The sequence below is a fragment of the Mustela nigripes genome, chromosome 14 (assembly GCF_022355385.1).
Source record: "Mustela nigripes isolate SB6536 chromosome 14, MUSNIG.SB6536, whole genome shotgun sequence".
NCBI classification, from domain to species: domain Eukaryota; kingdom Metazoa; phylum Chordata; class Mammalia; order Carnivora; family Mustelidae; genus Mustela; species Mustela nigripes.
Window position 1 is genome coordinate 100,380,574 of NC_081570.1, and position 23,908 is coordinate 100,404,481.

At 44.5% G+C, this 23,908-nt stretch overlaps 1 protein-coding gene across 2 annotated transcripts in view; it reads left to right on the forward strand.

Moving 5' to 3' along the window:
* Positions 1-23,592, forward strand: part of CD101 (CD101 molecule) — a 36,965-nt gene extending 13,373 nt beyond the window's left edge. Inside the window, exons 4-9 of one of the 2 annotated variants that reach the window (XM_059375852.1) lie at positions 1,768-2,154; positions 5,335-5,718; positions 6,423-6,827; positions 9,642-10,052; positions 13,322-13,717; positions 21,135-23,592. In XM_059375852.1, coding sequence (XP_059231835.1) covers positions 1,768-2,154; positions 5,335-5,718; positions 6,423-6,827; positions 9,642-10,052; positions 13,322-13,717; positions 21,135-21,370 — 2,219 coding nt within the window. In that variant the 3' untranslated portion in view covers positions 21,371-23,592. Of the gene's footprint in view, positions 1-1,767; positions 2,155-5,334; positions 5,719-6,422; positions 6,828-9,641; positions 10,053-13,321; positions 13,718-15,289; positions 15,589-21,134 lie in introns of those variants that run through there. The other variant, XM_059375853.1, reaches the window with a different exon arrangement.
* Positions 23,593-23,908: the final 316 nt, after the last annotated feature.

Here is a 23,908-nt window from a genome sequence, read left to right on the forward strand (position 1 = left end):
TGAGATAAAATTAGTATAAGACAGTATATAAGTTTCAGGTGTGCAATACTAATCCAATACTTGTATACACTCCATGTGATCACCACCGTAAGTCTAGTTATAATCCATTACCATATAGTTGAGCCCCTTTACCCATTTTGCCCACTCCCCAACCCCCTTCCTCTCTGGGAACCACAAACCTGTTCTCTGTCTCTATAGAGAGTTTATTTTTGTTTTGTTTGTTCATTTGTTTTGGTTTTTAGAGTCCACATATAAGTGAAATCATGTGGTATTTGTCTTCCTCTGTCTTTATTTCACTTAGAATAATATCCTCATGGTCCATCCGTGTTATTGCAAATAGCAAGATCTCCTTCTTCTTTATGGCTAAATGGTATTCTTTGTGTGTGTGTATATATACCACATTTTCTTTATCCATTCATCCATTGATGGATACTTGGGCTGCTTCCATATCCTGGCTAATATAAATAATGCTACAATGAATATAGGGGTGCATATATCTTTTTGGTGTTTTTATGTTCTTTGAATAAATATCCAGAAGAGGGACAGCTGGATCATAAGGTAATATTATTTTTAATTTTTTTTTGATATTTTATTTATTTAGGAGAGAGGCAAGGAGAGAGAGCTCATGGACAGGAGAAGAGGGGGAGGGAGAGGGACAAGCAGACTCAGTGCTGAGCACAGAGCCTGAGATCAGACCTGAGTCAAAACCAAGAGTTGGCCATTAACCTACTGAGCCACTCAGGCCCCCTATTTTTAATTTTCTGAGAAATCTCTCTACTCTTTTCAAATTGGCTGCACCAATTTACATTCTTATCGGCAATATAAAAGTGTTCCCTTATTGCCACATCCTCTCCAATACTTGGTATTTCTTGTCTTTTTTGAGAATAGCCATTCTGACAGGTGTGAGATGATGTCTCATTATGGTTTTGATCTGCATTTCCCTGACAATGAGTGATGTTGAGTATCTTTTCATTGTGTTTATTGGCCATCTGCAGAAATGGTTTTCTCAGTGTCTTTTTCCAATACTGTGTCTACTAGTGCATAGAAATGCAACTGATTTTTTTTTTTTTTTGTATATTGATTTTGTATATTGCAACTTTACTGAAATCATTAGTTTTGACCGTTTTTTGGTGGAGGCTTTTGGGATTTCTATATATAAGATCACATCATCTGCAAACAGATGATTTTTCTTCATTTTTTGGACTTGAATGTTCTTTATTTATTTTTCCTGACGAACTGCTCTGGCTAGGGTTTCCTGTACTATGTCTGATAGAACTAGTGAGAGTGGACGTCCATGTCTTTTCCTGATCTTAGAGGAAAGACTTTCAGCTTTTCATCATTAGGTGTTAAGTTAGCTGTGGATTTGTCATACGTCACGTCACATGGCTTTAACTTAGGAAAATTCCACTGGATAGTCTTAGCCCCCCCAAAAAGAGAGCAAAGCAGTCACAGTTTATAGCAGTTCAACATATTATATTTTATATTTTTTTATTCAAAAAATATACCCTACTTTTTATACTTCTATGCATACATCTTGCTTAATAGGATTGCAATCAGAAAAGCTATGTGCGCTGGTCTTCCTGAAAGACTGAAGGAATAGGCAAGGACATTTTTGATTCTAGGCATTGCTTTGGCTGACTTCCTCTTCAGAGCTTGACTCCCACATGAAATGCAATCCCCACACTACCCTTACAGGGGGTATTATCTCTCTGTGAAAGGACAGATGCCGAGGCTTCTCTAAACACCTGTGTTGCTTTTGTTTCCTAGTGAGAGATTTTCACATCAACATTTCAGCTGAGAGTGCATGGACTGCAGGGAATTCCTTAGAACTGGTCTGCCTGGTTGTAGGTGGTGGCCGGGACCCATGGCTTCAGGGCATTTGGTTCTTCAATGGTAATGAGATGGCCCGCATGGACGCTGGCGGTATTCTGGACCTGAAGGGAGACTACAGAGAGAGAGCAAGTCAAGGACAGCTCCAGGTTTCAAAGTTAAGCCCCAAAGCTTTCTATCTCAAGATCTTCTCTGTGGGACCCGAGGACGAAGGCACCTACAGCTGCGCCGTGGCAGAGGTGGCAAGAGCTCCGATGGGCTCCTGGCAGGTGCTTCAGAGCAAGCAGTCCCCAGACAGCCACGTGCATCTGAGGAAGCCAGCAGGTATGTGAAGTCAGAGCCCGACATGCCCGGACTGCTCTCTGCTTCCGCCCTTTGTGAAGCCAGGCTGCCTCCCTGGACACAGCAGACACACCCCTGGAGAGTCCAGTGTCAGTCCCATCACTCTGAGGTGGAGTTAAGAGAAGCCACCAAGGGGCGCCTGGGTGGCTCAGTAGGTTAAAGCCTCTGCCTTCAGCTCAGGTCATGATCCCAGTGTCCTGGCATCTAGCCCTGCATCGAGCTCTCTGTTCAGCAGGGAGCCTGCTTCCCCCCTCTCTGTCTCTGCCTGCCTCTTTGCCCACTTGTGATCTCTGTCTGTCGAATAAATAAATAAAATCTTAAAAAAAATTTTTTTTTTAAAAAGAGAAGACACCAAACTGGCTGAAGACCTAGGTCTTATTCCAGGACCGTTAAACAGGCTGTGACCACAGATCCAAGGCTTAACTTCTTTAAATCTCAGCTTCCTTAAATATAAAATAATTACATACATTTAGATTGCCCTGAAGTCCCCTCTTGCTGTCTTAGATTCTTTGATTCTATTTGCCATCAGTCCTCATTTATGTACGTTGGGTTTTTCTCCACGCGGAAAGCACCAGCGTTAATGAAACCCCCGTCTTCTCTTTGTTGTCTGTGTGATGCAAGTATGGTGAGGGGAAAGAATGACACTTGGCCTCCTTCCTGTGGATGAAACACCTGCATTGTGCCCCCCCCGCCCCACAAACATCTTTCAGATGTCTTTTGTTCATCCTCTGTTCGCTTAAACCTGATACAGGGAATGAGAGTACATGTTAATTCTGCATCAAAGCCTGACTCAGAATAAGAAATGAAGAGGTAAATGATAGCAGGCAGACTCAATTCCCTGCATTTTGCTATAATGCGAGGTGCCTGTCCAAACAGGTCCACGTAGCTACCATAGGCATGGACATGGAAGGCCACTCAGCTCTTGTTTCATGTTTATGAAGATTGGACAACCTTAAACGTGGTGAACGCTCAGTGTTTATTGTGTGCAGAGAAAACAGACAAATCTACAACATATGTTAGGATGCTCTGGACTGGGTGTTATACTCAAAGCCTAGAAGCATCCACTGCCCAAGAGCACAAAACAAAACCTAGCTAAAAATAAAGATACTCTCGTTTTCACTTGCTCATTGGTGGCATCTCCAAAGATAGATCAATTTCCCTTTCATGCTCTTCTCTGTTGCCCCGTTTGCGAGCAACGAAGAAGCACAAGCCTTGGCCTAGGATGGCATGCCAGGAAGTGTGTTGGTGTTAGTTTTCACACTAAACATTTGGTCTGACTTTCTAGGATTCAGGAAGAACTGTGTGGGTGGGTTTACATATTTACATGAAGCGTAATCTCGGCTTCATTCATCTCAGTCTCTGCTGAAACAGATCTGTAAAACTTTCTTAAATTTGGCATATGGGAATCTGTGCCAGAGGGACCTGAAGGTGTGCTTTGTGGTCCTCAGATCACAAGCCTGTCCGTAGGATGGTCTTCCAAAGCGAAATATAGTTCTTTGTGTAGGCTGGAGTCCAAACTGGGACTGGTATGTGGAAACAGAAAAAGTTATTAGCAAATTTATTAAGGATTTTGTTGAGCATTCAGTTTTGAAAGTCAAACCAAAGTCTGAGCAGTTTTATCGTGAAACTCATATTTTATGAATATTTTAAACAGAAGGGGGTACTCACTACCACTGTGAATGTGTAACTTACATGTACTTGATAAGATTATTACTTCTTACCAAGAGGCAGTAATGACTGTAAAGAACTAAGGAGACCTCATTTTTTTTCTTTAAAAAAAAAATTGATGTTAGTTGAAACTAACCATAATGGTTACATTCAAGTCGTGAGATTATGAGTAATAATTTCCTCTTTATTTTCTAAACTTCAGTTTGAGTCTATTTTTAACTTGAAAAGAACTTTAAGTATAATCCTGCCTTCACTACCCAAAATCTGGAAGTAGGTTTGCATATATAGATACAGATACAGATAAAGATATAGATATAGAATATTAAATATTATCTAACTAATAATTATTAAATAATGATCATTTATTTAATTGTATTATTAGATAATTAAAATATTAAATACATGTATTGGATGTACTTGTGGACATCAGGCTTCATTCTGCCTTTGTACCTCATCTACGTATATACAGAGAGCTGGAGAAGACCCAGCTCCTTCCCCAACAGGGAAAAACAATTTGCAAATTCATTTAGATCCTATTGAGATTTCTCATCCCAATTCTATTTTCTTGGCCTTAAACCTGAGATGCATGAGCTACTGAGGTCTCTTTGCTTTGCCCACAAAGCACCCAGGACAAAGCCTTGCACGGGAAGTGTCTGTTGAATGAGTGTTTGCATTTCTATACATTCTGAGTTTCCCATCTGGGAGCCATTTGTATTTTGTAATTTAACATTATAGTTCAGATAAAAGAAGGATCTCCCTTCAACCAATAGTGTATGTATGAGAATATGTGATTTGAAGAAGGGAAATGTATCTATCTGTGTATTTTCCCCCCAAGTAATTGTTTTTTCTTTTCTAGTAATTGTTTTTAATGGCAGTATTTTGTTTGTTGTTGTTGTCTAAATAAACTCTACAACCAGGGTGGAGCTCGAACTCATGAACCTGGAATCAAAAGTCCCATGCTTTATGGACTGAGCCAGCCAGGTACCCCTAATGGTAGTTTTTGAAAAGAAATCTAATTACCAATACTCCTTTCCTGTTCACAACACATACTAATTAGGGGAAAAATAAGTAGGGAGAGCAATGTCATTTTGATCTATGAAATATAAAATTCTAAAAGACTAAAAATTTAAATAAACACAGCTTTGTTACTTTTAGGCTCATACACCCACCCTAATTAATCTAACAAAATATTACCAGATGTTTTCCCAACTAGATGTTCTTAATGAAGGGCTGATTTAACAAAGCACTAAAAATAAAGGCAAGTTATAAATTGTTTAAGTGTAAATAAGTGCTCCTGATATTCTTTCTGCTATCTTATTGCCACTAGTTAAGTGGTTAGCAAATCTCTTTTCTGGGGGTGGTAAGAACAGTCAACAGCCTGATCTGATTTGTCACAAACCAGTCAAGGCCTAATTAAAGAGATTTCACTGTGTTTTAGTAAAATTTTCATTTACTTGAAATACTTCTTTTTCCTCTCAAATCTGTAACCCATAGGAAGAAATGTGGTCTTATCCACCAAGAACAAGGAGGAAGCCATGTGGGAAGGAGAGACATTAACGCTTCTTTGCAAGGCAGATGGGGCTGTGAGTCTCCTGTCCGTGGAATGGTGGCACCTCCCACAAGGCCAGGCACAGCCGGAGTTGGTGGCCAGTATGCAACAAGATGGTGCCGTGCAGCTGGGGGCCTCCTACAAGCAACTCAACAACCGGGGCCCCATGAGGCTGGAGAAAATGGACTGGGCCACCTTCCAGCTGGAGATCAGCCCCACCAGCATCACAGACAGCGGTGTGTATGAGTGCCGAGTGTCTGAGGGCACCCAGAGCCACTCCAGAGGTCAGAGCTGGACTCAGAAGTTGGCAGTCACTGTCAAGTCTCTGGGTAAGTGTCGAAGAAATCCTGTTCTAAACTTAAATATATCAGCAGTACCTTCTTGACGGTGGGATGCAGTGGAATTTGTGCGTCGTCCCGAAACCCCTCCTTGTGGCACGTGCACCCCAGGACACAAAGCATAGTCTCTGGCTGCCATGTCTGTCCACCAGTCTCTAAAGTTTACTCCTCTTTATAAGGATCATGTGTAGGGTGCCACTTGTTGGTTGTTGGTCGGAGCTAAACAAAAAAGCCTATGAGCTAGAGTGGACGTATAGAGGACCTGTGCCTGTGGACATGAGTTTTGTATATCCAGGCTTCTATAGCTGCAGCTCTGGGCTTGCAGAATCTCTTCAAGCCTGTGCGCCAGAGAGACGCTGAGCCCACGAGTGGAAATCAGGGAAGGCCCACCATTCAGGGGTAGGGCTGGGGAGGGGAGAGCACTCCACCTACTCAGTAGCAGCTGTCTAAGCAGCAGGCTGGAGAAACCCTGCCGGTTTGTTGTTCCCGCTAGGAACGCTCTCAGAATAGGATCAACTTTGGAAAACTGAAACCAGAATTCAGGACAGACTGTACCATGAGTCAACTTTTAGCCCCAAATATTTGGAGCTCCCCATGTATGAATGCATGGTTCCATATGAAGAGGCGGTAGGTAGGAGAACTTTGATTTGATAAACATATTGGCATTGGTGTTTCCCGTGTGTTTCTGCCCACAGAGTCAAGTTTACGGGTTAAGCTGATGAGCCGTCAGCCCAAAGTAGAATTAGGCAAGACCTTTGGCTTGTCCTGCGTAATGGAGGCTGACTACGCCAACCTCAAGGTGCCACTCACTGTGACGTGGCTGTTCCAACCATCGAGATCTCAAGTCTTTCATCTACTTGTTCGAGTCACCCATAATGGCACTATTGAGTGGGGGGAAGAACTAGCTCAGTTCCAAAAGAAGACAAACGTTCTCCAGTCCTCGTTTCATTCTCAACTCCTAATCCATGATGCCACTGAGGAAGAAGCAGGAGTCTATCAGTGTAAAGTCGAAGTTTATGTCAGAAATTCCCTATGCACAAGCAGCCCCGCAAGAGCTTCTGCCATCTCTCATTCACTGATGATAGCCATCGCTCTACCAGGTAAACACCACTGGAAATTAATCCTTGCTTTAAAATCAAACAAGCACCTTTCTCTTATTTGGGGCAAGTTATAGAATTAAAACATAAAATACCTTCCTCCCCCATGTTTTGACTGTGTAAGTTAGCACTGAATAAAACCGATATCCAGGCTAACATGAAGTTAGTACACATGGGACAGCCATACTTGTTGTTAAAGCATTGACATACCTCCACACAGACTACTAGTTACTGTTGCTCCAGGCACCATCCCCCTCTTTCCATAAGTCCCCACTACCCAGCAAGTGAAAGGTATCATGTGGCACAACAGGGGGCTTCTTGGACCAGCTCTGGTCGGGAGGGAGGCATTCTTTGGATTGGTCACTGCCTGTGCCTTACTGATCATTAAATGTTTGCAAAGTCTCCCCTACTGGTAAGGATAATGTCAATTCCATTAGAATACATTTATCCTCTTGATTTAACATGTTAATGTAAAGAGAGAATATCTGATTATAGTCAAATAGAATTTACCTCATCAGCTGGTGAAACAGCAGAGGTAAAAAAAGTAAGACACAACCTTGGGCAAAGTCATGCTGGGTTAACGTATCTTCTTTTATGACTTCTGTTTCTAAAGACATTGTGTTCAAGAGACTTTGAAGTCATTGCCACTTGACAGGCACCAGTGAGTGGCTTAGCATTGAGCAAGTCACTCAGTCTGTCCTAGTCTAGGTACTTCATCCCTAAATTGCTGCTGTGCACTGTAAAGGTGGTGATATATGTAATGTGCCCAGGACAGTGCCTGACGTACCAAGAGGATGGTCAGACATGGTGGCAGCCATTATTCTCTCTGCTGCTGAGCGACATTTAATAATCTCCTTGTTGATTAACTCATGCCTTAATTGCTTTGTCCTTCCTGTGGTATTTAAAATCATCAACCCAATCCCTTCTTCTTGAAACTTTCTTTTTCCTTGGCCTCATGACATAAGATTTTCTTGGTTTCTTTCCTAACACTCTGTTTCTTCTCATTCTCTTTTGCAGAGTTCTCCTCCTTCACAGATCCATTCCTTTGTGTTTCAGCTTTAGCTTGTTTTCTTCTCAGTCTATACAGTTTCCTGAAGTGGGCTTATTCCTTCCCCTGGTTCAACCTATATAGTGACGACTCTCAAATCCATTATCCTGAAAGTCTCCTCTTGATCCCCAGACTCGTTATGCAGTTAGCTCTGAGGCATATCTACACTTAGTAAGTCCAAACATAAATGCACTATTTTTATTCTTCCAAAGCTACTCCTCCTACACTGCTCTCCATGTATATACAATCCACCACCAGTGGCCCAGGTGAGAAACCACAAGCCTCCCTATCCACCTTATCCAAACTCCCATAGCACAGCTTGCAAGATCCTTTATAACCTGGCACATTTATGTCTTTACATTATGATTTTCCAGCATCATCTTCTACTTTCCATCTTGAATTTGAGCTCCAGCCCCACTAAACTACTTGCAGGTTTTCAAATATTCTATGTTCTCCCTCACTTTTAGTCTTTGTTCAAGTCATGGGTTTTGTGTGAACTCTTTAACCTTTTCTCCACCAGACAAATTCCTATTAACTCTTAAGACTTAGTCTGGAGATCTCTGCTCCAGGAAGCCTCTCCCCACTGCCATATTTGAGTTAGATTGTCCTGCCCTGGGCTCTGACAGCCATTTCTGCATACCTGTGTCACATTTGGCTGACACAGTGTTGTGATCTGTAAACTTCTGTGCCTGCACTAGTTTCTCCCTAGACTGTGAACCCGCTGATGGAGGTATCCACAGAGCTTGGAATGGTCTGGCACATAACCCAGTGTGTGCTTAATACGTATTTGTTGAAGGAGGAGGAAAGAGACCTCCTGGCAACTTCAAGAAGCCATTACAAAAGTAGAATTAGCGATAACAGCAAGAAGTTAGAATAAGGTTTGGAGGGCGCCTGGGTGGCTCAGTGGGTTAAGCCGCTGCCTTCGGCTCAGGTCATGATCTCAGGGTCCTGGGATCGAGTCCCGCATCGGGCTCTCTGCTCAGCAGGGAGCCTGCTTCCTTCTCTCTCTCTCTCTCTCTGCCTACTTGTGATCTCTGTCTGTCAAATAAATAAATAAAATCTTTAAAAAAAAAAAAGAATAAGGTTTGGAAAGCAGGTTGTAGCAATCTTCTTTCTGATAGAGCAGAAAAGCTGCTAGAGTAAAAGGATAGCTGACTCCATATCTGTATGAGATTCCCATTAACTGGCTTCAAAGAGACATACAATTTTAATAGCCCACCTACAACTACCTCTTGTTTACCCATGTTTGAAGGCAAAAACAAGCAAGGACATGTCAGCAAATTGTAAATCCAGGAGTATTCTGGAGAGTGAGTACACAAACAAAGCATTAATAGGGCCACTTTTTCTCACTGATTTATAAAGTGCGACAGAAGAGAAAATGTCTAGGCTTTGTTAGTGAGGCATTACCACGTGGAAGAGATTGGTTTTCCGTACGACACCCCATCCCGCCCCATGTTCCCTATCCTACTCTGCCAGCTAAGGGTAGAACCAGGACCAGTGACTGGAAGGTACAGAGTGGTAGAATCCAAGTTGACATCAGAAAGAATTCTCTAGTGGCAGTGATGTCCAAAGATGGAACGAGCTGCTTTGTCCGTTGGTGAGCTATCCAGAGGCTTTGTGGGCAGTTAGTGGGACTGTGCAGGAGGGAATGCCTATATCCAATGAATGTAGGATGCATTGCCTTAGTTGACCTCTAATGTCCCTTATACCTTAAAATTCTATTTTCTAGTGAAGTAACAAAAGTTACTGTCACCATTCTTTTAATTTAGAGAGCAAGCTGCAAGTGAACTCAAGCAGTCAAGTCCGAGAGATCCTTATCAACTCCAACACCAACATAGAATGTAGCATCTTGTCCCAGTCCACTGGAGACCTTCAGTTAGCCGTCATTTGGTACTTCTTTCCCAGTTCCACTAACGCAATCTGGCTGAGGATCCTGCAAATGGACCAAACCAATGTTGTAAAATATGGGGATGAATTTCACACCCCAAGGAGAAAACAAAAATTCTACCCCGAGAAAGTTTCCCAAGACTTGTTTCAGCTACACATTTTGAATGTGGAAGACAGCGATCAGGGCAAGTACCACTGCACTGTGGAGGAATGGCTCTTGTCTACAAATGGCACTTGGCACAAACTTGGAGAAAAGAAGTCGGGTCTGACAGAATTGAAACTCAGGCCCACAGGTAAACCTTGCAAGTGTATTCTTACATGTCTTTCAATAGGATTTCCATCTTTTCTTGGGCAGCTTTTCTCTAGAGTGGTTATGTGAAGGTAGAACTATGACCCAGGGTCATAGGAAGAGTGTCTACCTACACAATGAATGCAGGACCTGGTAGCCCAGCAGAGAAAGCAGGTATCACTTAAGGTGAATCAGTCCGTGGCTTCAAGGTGCTTGGATGAGGACTAGATCCCTTTGGTGCTTATCAGCCTGGCAGCCTGGTCTCTGGAGCTACCTAGCGTGTTGTATCTCTAGATCTCTGTAATAACAAGCTGTGTCATTCCAGTGGGGCTCTACTGTAATTTGGCAAAGAAAGAGTAATACGAAGCATATTTCTCCCACTGTGAACAGAAACTGTACAACTCTATAGGGATGTGTGGAGAAATTGCTTTTCAACATTTGGCTGCCTAAACATAAGGCGAATAAGAGTAGTTAACTGTTGGAATGGCTTACTGAGGGAGTCTCCTCTTCCTCAGGAGATCTTTAAAGATGTAATAGAAGTTCCATCCATTTGCATTGGTCTAGGAGTGCTGTGGTTGAAATGTGGGCAGGGTTCATTAGATCACTCGGTGTTAGTTAGGTCACCTCCAATGTTTATTAAAATTAAATGAATGTCACAGCGAAGGTTTGGGAACTGGCTGAGATCCAAGAGCACAATGCAAATAAGTGGTGCTTAAAATTTTATTTGCAACGTAACATCCAAAAATAAGATTATAATGAACGTTTAGAGATACCAAGAGGAATAAGGCACAGCTCTTGCCTTAAGGAGCTTACTCTCTTTTGGGGGCAGCAGAGCAAGACAATAGCTTAGCGTTGGGATCTCTTCCTGCTGCTCTGCTTCCACTTCTCCATGTTCTTCAGGCGCTTCTTCTCCCTGCTAAATGTGGGTGTTCCTCAGGGACAGATCCTGGGCCCCTTTGTCTTCTTATTCTCTGCTTGCTTCAGAACTTCTTCAATTCTTCCTTGGTTTCAACTACCACCTTCGATGAAATTGCTCTCAGTCTTGATGTTTAGCTCCAAATCTTTCTACCCAACTGGCTATTGTACATTTCTACTTGGATGCCCTTGAGACCCTTACACTCAGCAGGTCCCAAATTGCACTATCATCCTTGCCATCCCACGAGACCCGTGCATACTTTAACACTCTCCATCTGTGTGGCTGGCAGCCCTTTCTCCCATTTGCCCAAGCCAGATCTTGACAGTGTATGCGCACCCTTTTTAAGGAGGCAGCCACTCCTTAGCTCAAGCTAGCAAACACTTCCCATCCAGAAATGTGGGCTCAGTATTGTCTGATCTTTTAGTATATCAAGAAATACCTAAAATCTTTCTTGTGTGACATCGCTCGATTGGAGAATGTACGCAACGAATCCGAGTTCTTTTCAAATTCTGAGGGTGTCAAACAAAACGTATCTGTGGGTGGGCGTGGCCAACCGTGCACCCTGGTGTGGGGTGTGAGTTAAGGAAGAGGCCCCAGGGAAAGATACTGCGAAGGAGTGGTCAGAATTGTAGGAGAGACATTTTCTCTGAAATCAAAAGAGGAGAGGACTTAAGAAGAAAATGGACTTCAGGGATAAAACACACAGAGAGGACAACAAGACAAAGTGTCTTGAGCTAAGAAATTGGGCCCATACTGAGCATCTTAGCCAGAGCATGACTGGAAGACTGATTGTAGTCCAGTAGGGAGGAATTAGAGATGAGGAAGCAGAGACACTATCATATAAACTAATCTATCACATACTTTGCCATGAAGGGAAGGAGAGAGTCAAGGTGGTAACAATAACAGCAACAGATACAGGATCAGATAAAGTTATTCTTTTATTTATTTTATTTTTTAAAAGATATTTATGTATGTATTTATTTATTTGAAAGAGAGAGAGAACATGGGCAGGAGGAGAGACCAAGGAAGAGAGACAAGCAGACTTCCCGCTGAGCAGGGACCCCGATGGGGGACTCGATCTCAGGACCCTGTGATCATGATCTGAGCCAAAGGCAGATGCTTAACTGACTAAGCCACCCAGGTGCCCTGAAGTCATTTTTTAAGTTATTCTTTTTTTTTTTTTTAAAGATTTTATTTATTTATTTGACAGAGAGAGAGATCACAAGAAGGCAGAGAGGCAGGGGGCTAGCAGGTTCCCCACTGAGCAGAGAGCCCAATGTGGGGCTCAATCCCAGGACCCTGAGATCATGAACTGAGCCAAGGGCAGAGGCCTAACCCACTGAACCACCCAGGTGCCCCTGAAGTCATTCTTTTAAAGACAGTTTAATAAATGTGTTTGTAGTAGAGTCGAAAATTTAGTGTGTACTATAATTTCTATATTTTGTTTGTGACTATTCTGGCCTTCGAAGTTCTCACCTGCTGGTTAGGAGGGGAATGTTTAAAAAAGTAAATGTCAAAATCTGTTTAAAACTTAGTCAACTGGGGGTGCCTGGGTGGCTCAGTGGGTTAAGCCTCTGCCTTCGGCTCAGGTCATGATCCCAGGGTCCTGGGATCGAGTCCCGCATCGGGCTCTCTGCTCAGCAGGGAGCCTGCTTCCTCCTCTCTCTCTGCCTGCCTCTCTGCCTACTTGTGATCTCTCTCTGTCAAATAAATAAATAAATTCTTTAAAAAAAAAAAAAAACGTAGTCAACTGGTGAATCGTTGGACACTGTGTCAAAAACTAATGATATATTGGCTAATTGAACATAATAAAAAAAACAGCTTAGTCTAATCCAGTAATTTAGTGTCTCCTTGAATGGTAGTCTAACACTTGTATAAACATGTTCATTCTCTCTGATAGCCTCCTCTTTCCTTGCCCCTAGAACTGAGATGATGAGTGGGCGTATGGGAGGAGGGTAATCTGCTAAGAACTAGGGGCACTGGTGCCATACACAGCTTGAGAGGATGGCTGGAAGTTTTGAAGGATCCCTCTGGGAAACAGAGGAAAGAGTTGACCGGGGAGGGGTAAAAGCAGTAGGGCAGAACACCCACTGAAGCTAGGAGGTTTCTGGGGCAGGTTTTCAACAGACAAGAGATAAGGCTGAAGAAGGAAAATGGCCTGTTTGAGTCTTAGCACAGAATGTTCTAGCAAATGTGGAGGAGGAACAGAGGTCAAGGAAAAACATGTTACAGATGAAAGACCTGATGTCTAAGGATTTTAAGACGGCATCTCCTCAGTGAAAACTACATTTTTCAGACACAGTATCCGAACTAAAAATCTGGATTCTTCTCAAACATATTGCCATTTTATTTCCTAGGAAGTAAAGTACGTGTGTCCAAAGAGTACAGGACAGAGAATGCTACCGAGCACAGCCAGGTGGCCATCCGCTGCAGCCTGGAGAGTCCTGGCAGCTCAGCTTCCCTGTTCTCTGTGATGTGGTACCGGAACAGGGAAAATTCTGGAACGAAAATGCTGGTGCACCTGCAGCATGATGGCTTGCTGGAGTATGGCGAAGAGGAGCTCAGTAGGCCTCTGGTCTGTTACCGTTCATCCTCTACAGAGTTTGTCCTGCAGCTCCATTGGGTAGAGATGGAGGATGCTGGGCTCTACTGGTGCAGAGTGGCCGAGTGGCAGCTGCATGGCAACCCAAGCAAGTGGGTCAAGCAAGCCTCAGACGAGTCACAGCATATGGTGCTCACAGTGCTGCCTTCAGGTAACAAGGGGCTAATCTGTCCTGGCCCGTGGTCAGGAGAATCTTTGTCTCCTCTCTTACGCTTTCCCTCTCAGTTATGTTTTGCTGAAAACAATTTACAGATTCCCTAAAGAAAGTGACTCTGCCATTTCTCTCCGTGCCAATTTCCTTTCCTCATTTGGACTGACAAGGTCTACGAGAGTTTTTGGCATTGACATTTAAATGTCAGGGGCATCTGGCCCACTTCCCCCCTTACCCTCCCAAACAAACAAATAAACAAACACACAAAAACCATCAACTTCGTACCCTTTCAAAGAACAAAATAATGTTCACAGTAGACATCCTTACCCCTTGGCTGATTCTCCACTCTCAGAAGGCTCAGGTCTGCAGTGGGAGTCAGAGTGAGGGGTAGGGGTATAGTGACTTGAGGTTTCATTGGGTTGAACCCAAGTCAACTACATCTAAATGCTCCCCACCTCAAAAACAAAATGAAACCTTTCTCAATTAATAAGTGCCCAGCTTCTTATCACTCTATATGTTCAACAGATTAGCAGGATTTTGATAATGATAGTCGTTTGATGCGTGTCTCCTAATGACAGCTTGCAAGGCATTGAAGGAGGAAGTGTGCCCCACAGAACTCATTCACAGGGTCGACAAGGAGGGTAGCTCCTGAAAGACCTTGGCCACAGCATGGCCATTCTCTATGTAGGAAGACCATCCTACTCAGTGCACAGCTTCAGGTGGGATGTGGAATAGGTGGTTGTGAAAGAGAGGACAGCATCCTTCCAGCCAACCTGGTGCCGAGCATGTAATAGACATTCACGAAGCATTTGTTCATGAAAGCAACTGTTTTGCCAGCCAGACCCGTGAATCTTCCCTGGTGATCACTGCGCTGCCTGATGTAGCCAAGCTCATTTCTGAGCCGCTCCTTTATGGCAGGGTTTAAGGTGAGGCTGAGAAGTGAGCTATTAGCTGAACTTACACTGGGAAAGGGACACTGGAGAGGTCTCGGTGTCCTACACCAGGAAGGGTAAGAAGGATCAATGAAAGGTCACATTCCTAAAACACCAGCTAGCTTGGGTGATGGTCCTTAGCATGGAGAAAAGGTGCTGCCCAGAAAGGTGTCCACTTCTTTGAAGTAGGGTTAGTTGGAACCCAGCCCCGGCCAAGCTTCTGGAGAGGAAGCCAATTACCTGATTTGTTCCCTGGGGCTCCATCATCCTTTCCCCTGACCATTCTTCAGCAGAACTTTTCTCCCAAGTGTCCAGAGAGAATTTTTCTTCCTCTTGGCTTTTCTTCTAGTCTAACAATTATGGGAAGTCCCACAACCCTGAGCACATTCCGTACCTGGAATCTGTAGACCCTATAGCATCAGCGGGTTTTGGTAGCAGCATAAATAGATAACAAGTATAAAATGTACCTATTCTGTGACTAAAAAACACATCTCCTCTGAGACAGATGGGATCCTTCACAGCATATGTATATATACTGTTAATCTTTGTGGAATCCTTCTAAATTAGGTGAGAGGTTTTAAAAAAGATGAACTCTGGAAAGAAAATGTTAAAAATTAGGTCGTCTTTGTATTCCTTACAGGTGAAGAAGCTTGAAAGCCTGTGCCACAATCAGCTGAGGGTTTTTTATAACCACATTTAAGGGTTCCCAAGTAAATCCTCAATTACAGGATCTCGCTTCCTCTACCTGGCTGTTCCTTTCTGGGAGTTACGGAGTTGTGGAGGCAGTGGAGGAGCGGGTATGAAAAATCTTGGGGTTCGGAATCAGACAAGCCTAGGCTCAGATCACCACCCTACTACCTACCTACAAACTCATACCCTGGTTATTTAACCTCTGTGAGCCTCAGCTTACTCATAAATTGAGGATAATAATACAAATGTGCATAAAGTAACATGGTTCCTAGAATATTGTAAGTGGTCAAGAAATGTTAACTCTCTATCCCCTAATGCCACCAAACGTGCTACACACACACACACACACACACACACACACACACACACACGAATGGATATATCCATATATGTGACAAAATATTTTAAGTTGTTCAATAAGTAACTATGTGAGGATCTGAAAATACAAAAATGTGAATTACAGAGTCTTTTCCCAAAGAGCTCAGATTCCGATGGGAGACTTGAAGTCCAAAATGATAGCAGTCATCAAAGCAGCAGCCTCGGGATGAAGGAACAGAGGCAGGGCTGGGATAAAGGGCTGTGTGGGGAGGAGATCCAGAAAGTTCCTTGGGGTATGCAAGAGAAAGGAAGAGAAGATATTTTAGGAAAAGGAAAAACTACGCAAGATGATATTAAAAGCTGTTGCACAAGGGACAGAGATGAAGTTAGTGAGATGGAGAGGGTATGGATATCTAAGGGGAGGGTGAACTTATTCATGAACGTTGTAGAGTGTCAGCAAACAAGTTCAGGCAGGGGAGGGACAGCATGAGATTTGCATTTTAGAAAGCTCCCATTTGGAGCTGTGTTAAAGATGAACTGGAAGGGAGGCAGACACAGAGAAGGGAGAACCATTTGAAATTGATTGTAGGAACCCAGGTGAGACAAGATGAAGGCCTAAATTAAGGCAGTACACACAAGGGTTGAGAGAAGGGCAGGCATTCAGTGTTGAGAGGCGTCATCTTCAGGAGTTAGACACTGAAGGGTACATGAGCAGAAGGGAAGAACCAAGGATGAATATCAAATTTCTAGTGGGTATAGGAGAAAAGTGTGAAGGGGAAATTAGTTCAATTTTTAATAAACTGAGCTGGAATTGAGTTTGGAGTACGTGTAAATTATCGGAAGAGTTCTACCCAATAGACATGGAGACTTCCAAGTGAGATCTTTGCCAGAGTTGTAGATTAGAAGGCATCAACTTATAGCCAATAATGGTGTCCCATGAGGGACTCCTGAGATCTATCACTGTTGATCAGTGCAGAAGAGGAGCCTGTGAAGGGGAAGGAAAGGAGTAGCTAAGAGGTAGGAGTGGTACTGTAGAAACCAAAAGCAGAGAGGGTATCAAGAAGGAAGGGAAAGCCAACAGACTCAACTATTTCAGAGAAATCAATGAAGATAAGAATGGGGAAATATCCTTTGGATTTCACACTATAGGGCCATTGTAGACAAGTAATGAGAAAATTCAGACTGCAGTGAGAAAGTGGACACAGCAGATGCAGATTACACTTTCAAGAACTTTGATGTAAAGGACAAGAAAGGAAATAACAAGTGGTGAGAGGTGTCAATGAACTTTTACTTTGTTCCGTGTTGGTTTGGAGGTGGTAGAGACTTGAGAACCTTTACATTCTGGAGGGGAAAGAGGCAGTGGCAAGGACAAAGGGAAAGATCAGAAGAGAGTAGACCAATAGTCCAACACCTTGCATCAACACAGACCACCTCCTGTCTGGAATGTTCTCCCATGTCATCTTTCTCTGGTCAACATCCATGAATCCTCTACCTCCAAGTATAACTGCCATGATCTGTGATTTGCCTTGTTCTCTTAGTTATCACACCTGGCTAACATCTATCCACACCGTCAGACCGTACATTCTGAGAAGGCACAGACTGAGTGTCTCATTCCTAACACAGCGCAATGCCTAGCAAGTAGAGATGCTCAAGGTCTTACCAAATCACAGTGTAATCACACTCCTTGTAAGGACCTGCTTATGTATTAATAAAGTCCAGATCAGATCTAACATGCTAGCAATTCTCACTTCTTTGGTGGTTTTTCCACCACCTCTGTGTGGCAATGTCAGGTTGGGTAGTTTAGGACCACCTAATAAAACTGTGGGGCATGTGGCTCAAATGAAGACAGAAAAAAATTAAGAGGAATTCCCTGGGGGAATGGACCTCTCATCTTCTTCTCCATCTTACTTTCTGCTCTTTGACCATGCCAATGTAGGGCCTGGAGATATCTTCATCTTTTTATCTCACCCTCAGAACCCAGACATAAATGTCTTATTCTACAGAATTTGCTGGGATTAATTAACAGGCAAGACTATAAGGCTTCCTGGGGACTGGATTAGTTCTAATTATATGGTGTTTGTTCCTATTCCCCAACTTCTATTTGGGTAAGGATATACTTAGAAAGTGAACCTTCAAAGGAGATATGTGCCCCTACCGCACTGAAGTTTCTGGAATGACCATAGAATTTACCCATGCTACCCTAATGCCTCCAACAATGTCTGGCATGTAGCACTTCACAAATGCTTGATGAAAGAAGGAGCAAGCAAGTCTTCAAAGGAAACAGGATGCTGTCAGGCACCAGTGGTTCCGGGATGCACTCGTATCAGGTTCCCTAACCCTACTTTTATTGTTGGACAGGAGCCAACTCTCTCACATGGCCACACTTGGCATAGACAGTTGCCAAAGTCTTGGTGGGAGGTGGGGGAGGAGTTGATAGCCCCCATCGTTATCTTGTATCTTTCTTCTGCTGAAGTACATATTTCTGAAGCGCTAGCGAAAAGGAGTGCTCCTCTTGGCATGTTTGGCTGTGGGTGGAAGACAGTTATTAACTAGAGCTGGTGATGAAGTAGTCTCATTACATTTTTGGCCCTGCCTTGCAGAACTTGTACTTTGAGCATGGGGCACTTACTTGGATTGATTAAAAATGCCGAACCTTAACGGTTTAGAATGTCACTAATTCTAATCCCAATAGGGGTAAGAGGCAGATGGTTCGAAATGGTGATCGTGGGATCCAGAGCAAACCCTGCCTTCCCAGGAGAGGTAATTTAGAAGCACTGGAGCTGACAGTCGCTAGCTGTTGGCCAATTCAGCACTGTGAAGAGCACACTTTACCATCCTTTGATGGCAGATTGCTCCAAACAGAGTAGCCTCCTCCCCATTAAGACAGTCAAGCCCTCTGGCAGTCCCTTCATGCTGAAGGTTAGAGTCTCAGTGGCAGAAAAAACCAAGTACCAGATTTCTTTCCCCCTTCTGTATGCTAGCCCTCATGATCATACCATCGTCTAACAACGGTGAGACCAAGGTAGACTCTCACCTTCCAGTTCTCTGACACCCATGACTGGGAAGAGAAGTCAGAGTCTCCTACTAAGTAGTCTTTAGACTCTCAGTGGACTGTCACCCAGTCGTGGAGACAGAGGGACCAGAGATTTAAGGGAGAGTCTTGGCCTGTGGGAGAACATGGCCAGGTGGGTGACCCGTGTGAGGACTCAGTTGGTCCAGCCCTGTTTTCTGTCCCATCTCCTGAGAGAAGTTGCCCATCATTTTTCCTAACATCCTAACATCCTCACTAGCCTTCCAACTAACATTTATTTCTTGCTGACTCAACAAGTGTGCTGGGCACTCTGTTAAATAACTTATTATGCATTATCTCATCACAACTCTAGAAATTATTATCCCCATTGGATCGATGAGGAAACTAATCACTGTTGAGGATAAGTAATTTGTCTAATGTCAATATCAGTAAGTTGAAGAGCTAGAATGTGAACCCAGGTCTCTTGGGGATGGTAGTCAGTCCCTACCCTGTGTATGAGTAGTGTGAAGTGTCAAACCCCGTACTCCTACCCACCGTTCCCTGCAGCTCCATTCTCTTTCAGCATGTCTATCTATAACTCCTCCTTATCCCAGTGCCTTCAAATACATTCACATAAGAGCTGGGAGAATTACTGTAGTCAAGCAGGGCCTTGGAGAGAAGGGTCAGGTAGGCTACAGAGAGGGAGGGTGATAAGGATTTAAAAATCCAGCTTTATCATTGTCCACCCTTTCAAAAAGGAAAACAAAAATTAGGCTGGAGAATATAAATGAGACCAGAGAAAATCCAGGCCACAAACCCCCGTAGCAACCTGTGAGTCCCAAGCGCTGCGGCCGGTCTAATGTTCAGTGATGATCTTTACTCTTTGTAACATGATGTCTGCCACCCCTGTGTTTTTGTGGGTGCAATGTACTCATGTAATTAATTCATTCATCAGTTTCCATTGATGACCCACAGACCAAGTGCTGGACAAAGTAAAAAGATGCATCAGATGTAGGCCCCGTCCTTCAGGAGCTCACAGTGCAGGAGCTGGACAAATGTTTAGATTCTTTCTTGACTTCCACCAAAGAGACGTTCTTCTCGGTGCAAGATGCATCAGCAATGCGGGAAACAGGGATTTTCTTGCAGCAGAGGTTGATGGAAATGACCTGTAAAGCTGTTTACATCTCTAAGAATCTATAATCCCTTGAATCCTGTAACTTCACCTTTGAAGAAGAATGTGTTTATAGTCATTACAATTTTCCAATAAAAACACAAGTACTATTAGCATCCGATTTTCCGGAAGAGCCCAGATTTCAAATATCCTGTCGTAAATACATGTAGATGGAAGACTATATCTAGCAGCTGGTATCTCTCTGAGCCTGTGTCTTTTTGCAGGGAGAGTCTGTAAACCCCGTCCTTGGACTAGGAATTCCGGGAGGGGCTTCCTGGAATCTGGGAAAGTCTGCAGTCCTGTCCCTCTGCTTCCCTGGGCACGTGGCCGGGAATCACTCTGGGGAGGCGCGTGCGTGCTCTGTGTGTCTGTGTGTGATGGGGCTTCCCCACGGGCTGCAGCTGCCTGACGGTCATGTGCTTCAGGCTGCCTTTATATAGTATCCTTTGCCTCCGGTTGCCATCAGTCCCATTCAGTTCAGATCGGCGAAAGCTCTCATGCACGTGTGTGGGACACTGCAGGGGACACGGGCCAAATGACACTCTCAGGCAGGCTCAAGTAACGGTGGATGAAACCAAGGAGATGGTTAAGGGGGAACAAAAGAGATCTACACCAAGGGGTATGTGAGAAGAGGACCTTGGAAGACCATGCCTGAGGCAGGAAGATAACCCTGGAGAGGAAGAGGGTCATATGAGCTGGGTCAGAAGGACCCAGAGGATTCGGGTATAGAGTGTGTGTGTGCGCCAGAGGGAGGCAATCGTGAGAGCAACACAGGAAAGGAGCCCAAAGGAGGGTGTCCCAGGGGAGACCCATCTGGAGGGTGGGGAAGGGAGGGAGCTGCTCACCCTGGGTGCTGTCGTGTGAAGACAAGACGTTGTGAGAGTGCGTGCACGCGCACGCAAGAAGCAGCAGCGGGAATAACTCAGTTAAAAATTCAGGACCAGCAACAGAGTTGAGAACGAGGGCTGAATTATAGATCTCTTTTCTGAGGATAGAAGATTAAAGGAGAGGTTTTCTTTTTTGTTTTGCTTTTCTTCGAGGCTGTTGGTTTTAAGTAGGTCATGGGAACCCCAGTGGTTGGAACTTGCTGGGTGAAGGCAGCGAGGCTGAAAAAGCACCATTCTGGGCTTCTCCTCTCCCCACTGCTTCCCTCTTTCTGTCCTCCTCTGATCTGAGGGGGCCGCGGTTCTTGCCCGTATTTGCCTGTCACAATAAATCCCCCAGGCGTTTATGGTTGATTGTTGCAGGGAAGTTGGAGACTGATCATCTTCTTGGTGGTTCTCCTTTTCATTGCAGAGCCCACGCTTCCTTCCAGGATCTGCTCCTCGACATCTTTACTCTATTTCCTGTTGGCCTTCCCCTGCATTCTGTTGATTCTTCTGCTTATTGCTCTCTTCTGCTACTGCCACAAGGCCAGGAAGTTGTCGGCAATGATTCTAAAAGCACAGAAAGAAAAGTCCCTTTGGATGGACTTGAAAGGGACTGGAGACTGGACAATAAACCAGAGGGACGAGGAAGAAGAAGACCATTGAATCCGGAGAGCGTCCATCAGCCCCAGGGAAAGGGCGGGCTTTGGAATTGAACTGAGCCGCTTGTGAATGTGAATGAATCCAGGTTGGGTCCTTCTTGGTGTCTATGACCTTGGGCAAGTTACCTAGGAATCATAGGGAATGTTCATTGAGCGTGTTTGTGGGACCCACACCACGAAGTGTTTCTTTGCGTGTTGCCCTCATCTACCCCTTGTATCCTCCCAGGAGCTAGACAATTTACCCTGTTTTTCACTGGCAGTACCTCACAGAGGTTCAGGGTCCCTGTCTGTAAGGAGAGAACCTCCCTCACACAGCCTCTTGGGTATTCGCTGAGATCCTACAGCAAAGCCTCGGTGAGAGTACCCGCTACCTTTCCCTCCCTTATGTCGCGGACTCCCAGGAGAGCACTCCGAGTGGTCCAGTCACGCTGGCCTTGGGCATCCTTTGCCCCCAGATTACAGGCGCAGGAAGGGCCCTGATGTCAGCAAGGCAAAAGGGTATTAGGGATGTGCCCTTCATTCATATTCCATCTGTCTTGCAAGGTGAGTGTGACTTCCCTCAAAGCAGAACGCCCATCATTCCCTCATCCCATCTATGAATGCTTTGCAAGAACAAACTCTGTGTCGAGGGTCCCTGATCAATATTGGTCCTTCCATGAAGCTGTAAAGCATTTTGTAGTCTGAGTTTCTATTTTCCTCCCTTCCTTTCCTTCCCTAGCCTAGCCTCTCTTTCTTTCTTCCTGCTGCTTTTCCTTCCTCTCCCTCCCCCTTCCTCTTTTTCTTTTCTTTTCTCTTCTCTTCTTTTGCCTTCTTTCCTTCCTTCCTTTGTCTGTCTGTCTCTCCCTTTCTTTCTTTCTTCTGTCTATTAGCATTAGGTCATTGCTAAGGGAAAACTTTTTTTGTTGTTGTTTCAGTAACAGTGGTCTGATCAGCCCCCGAGGCCTCATACCTCCCCTTCCTCCCCACGCCCAAAGATCCATCTGGGTCCTGGCTCTGAGCCAAGGCCTTATTTTCTGTGACCAGACAGCATTAGTAGTAGCTCAGGGCATTGTGGTAGTTATCGAGGGAGGAGGAGGAACAGTGCCCCTGCCCCGTCCTCCCCCAGCAGCGGCTAGGAGCTCGTGGGAAGCAGTGGGTCAAGTCTGGTTCCTCAGGGGTCCCCTATTCTCAGCCAGGCATAGTCGGGGGTAGGGCAGGGTGTGGTTCGGGAGTGTCCTGGCTTAAGGTTTTCAACGTCGGCCCTCAGGATACAACCCCGGTTCCCAGTGGGCCTGAGATCTCCTCACCTTTGTTTCAGAAGCCGCTCTGGGCCTGTTGGAACCAGAACTGGAAATCGATCAGTGCAGCCTAACAGACTTGAGAAAACCCATCTATTTATTATCTATATGACCAACGGGGTTGCTTTAACACTCGCTAATTTGCATTTCCAAGGAGAGCAATTTATTTTTAATTATTTTATCAAGCACACATGTCTTCTCCAAACATAATTAGTTCCTTTGCAAGGGGAGCATCGGAGGCTATGAGAACTCCCAGTGTAGACCTCCATGTCCCTTCTGCTCATCTTCCTTTATTGGCTCATTTAAAATATCCCAAGTGTTTCCTTAAATGTGTCAATGCATTTGTCTCTTTTCTCAAAGGGAGGGTGGCATATTTTTCAGAAAACAAAGCTAAAGGTAAGACTTCTTAAAAAGTGTGATGCCTCCTGCCCCCCCGAAACCTGTATTTTAATTGGGATTTTGAAGGAAAAGGGAGCAGAATCGAAACCCATCAGATAATGAGAACGGATTCTAGTGCTGCCCTCTGCCTGGGGTCCTCTCTCCCCTGACTCCTTCCCTCTCTGCTCACCTGGGTCCCGCCTTTCCGCTCAGAGCTCACCAGCTGTTTCTTCACCTTTGGATCCAGCCCAGACAAGGCAATAGAGCAGACACGCAGGTGTCCAACTGCGCCACCCAGAGCCAAGCTTGGGACCGCTTATTCCCCAGGGAGCACCACCTTGTGCCGGGCCTAGGATAGGTGTGAGGAATCCAGTAGGGATGCAGCCAGACACAGCTCTAATCCCCTGGGATCATCACCTTGTGTCTTCCGGATCCTGTGCCTTCATATAGCACGCTACATGTTCTCAGAAGCCACGTTGCACTCTTTGGCCCATCACGAATTTTTAGGCAACTAAACCCCAAAGTCATCTTTTCTCTTTTCCAAACTGAATAAAATTTGTGTTCACCCAAATCAATTGACGTTTTACGCAAAACCTCTTCTCTTTCCAATGATGTACTTGTTCCATTTTACTCTCTAACACTCAGTGGAGAACTTGACTTTTATTCACTGATTTTAACTTTTCCATTCTATGTAAGCACCTGGTTTTCCTTTCAGCATCTTGGGTTTTCAGTCCTCCTCGGCAACAGAACAAAACCGTCTCGCGAGTTGGCTACCTATGGCCCGCAGGCTGAGCAGCCTACCACCCATTTTGTAAAATAGGAGCTGCTGGAAGACAGCCTCTCCCGTTTGCCTGCATATTACCCCAGGCTGCTGTCATCATAAAACA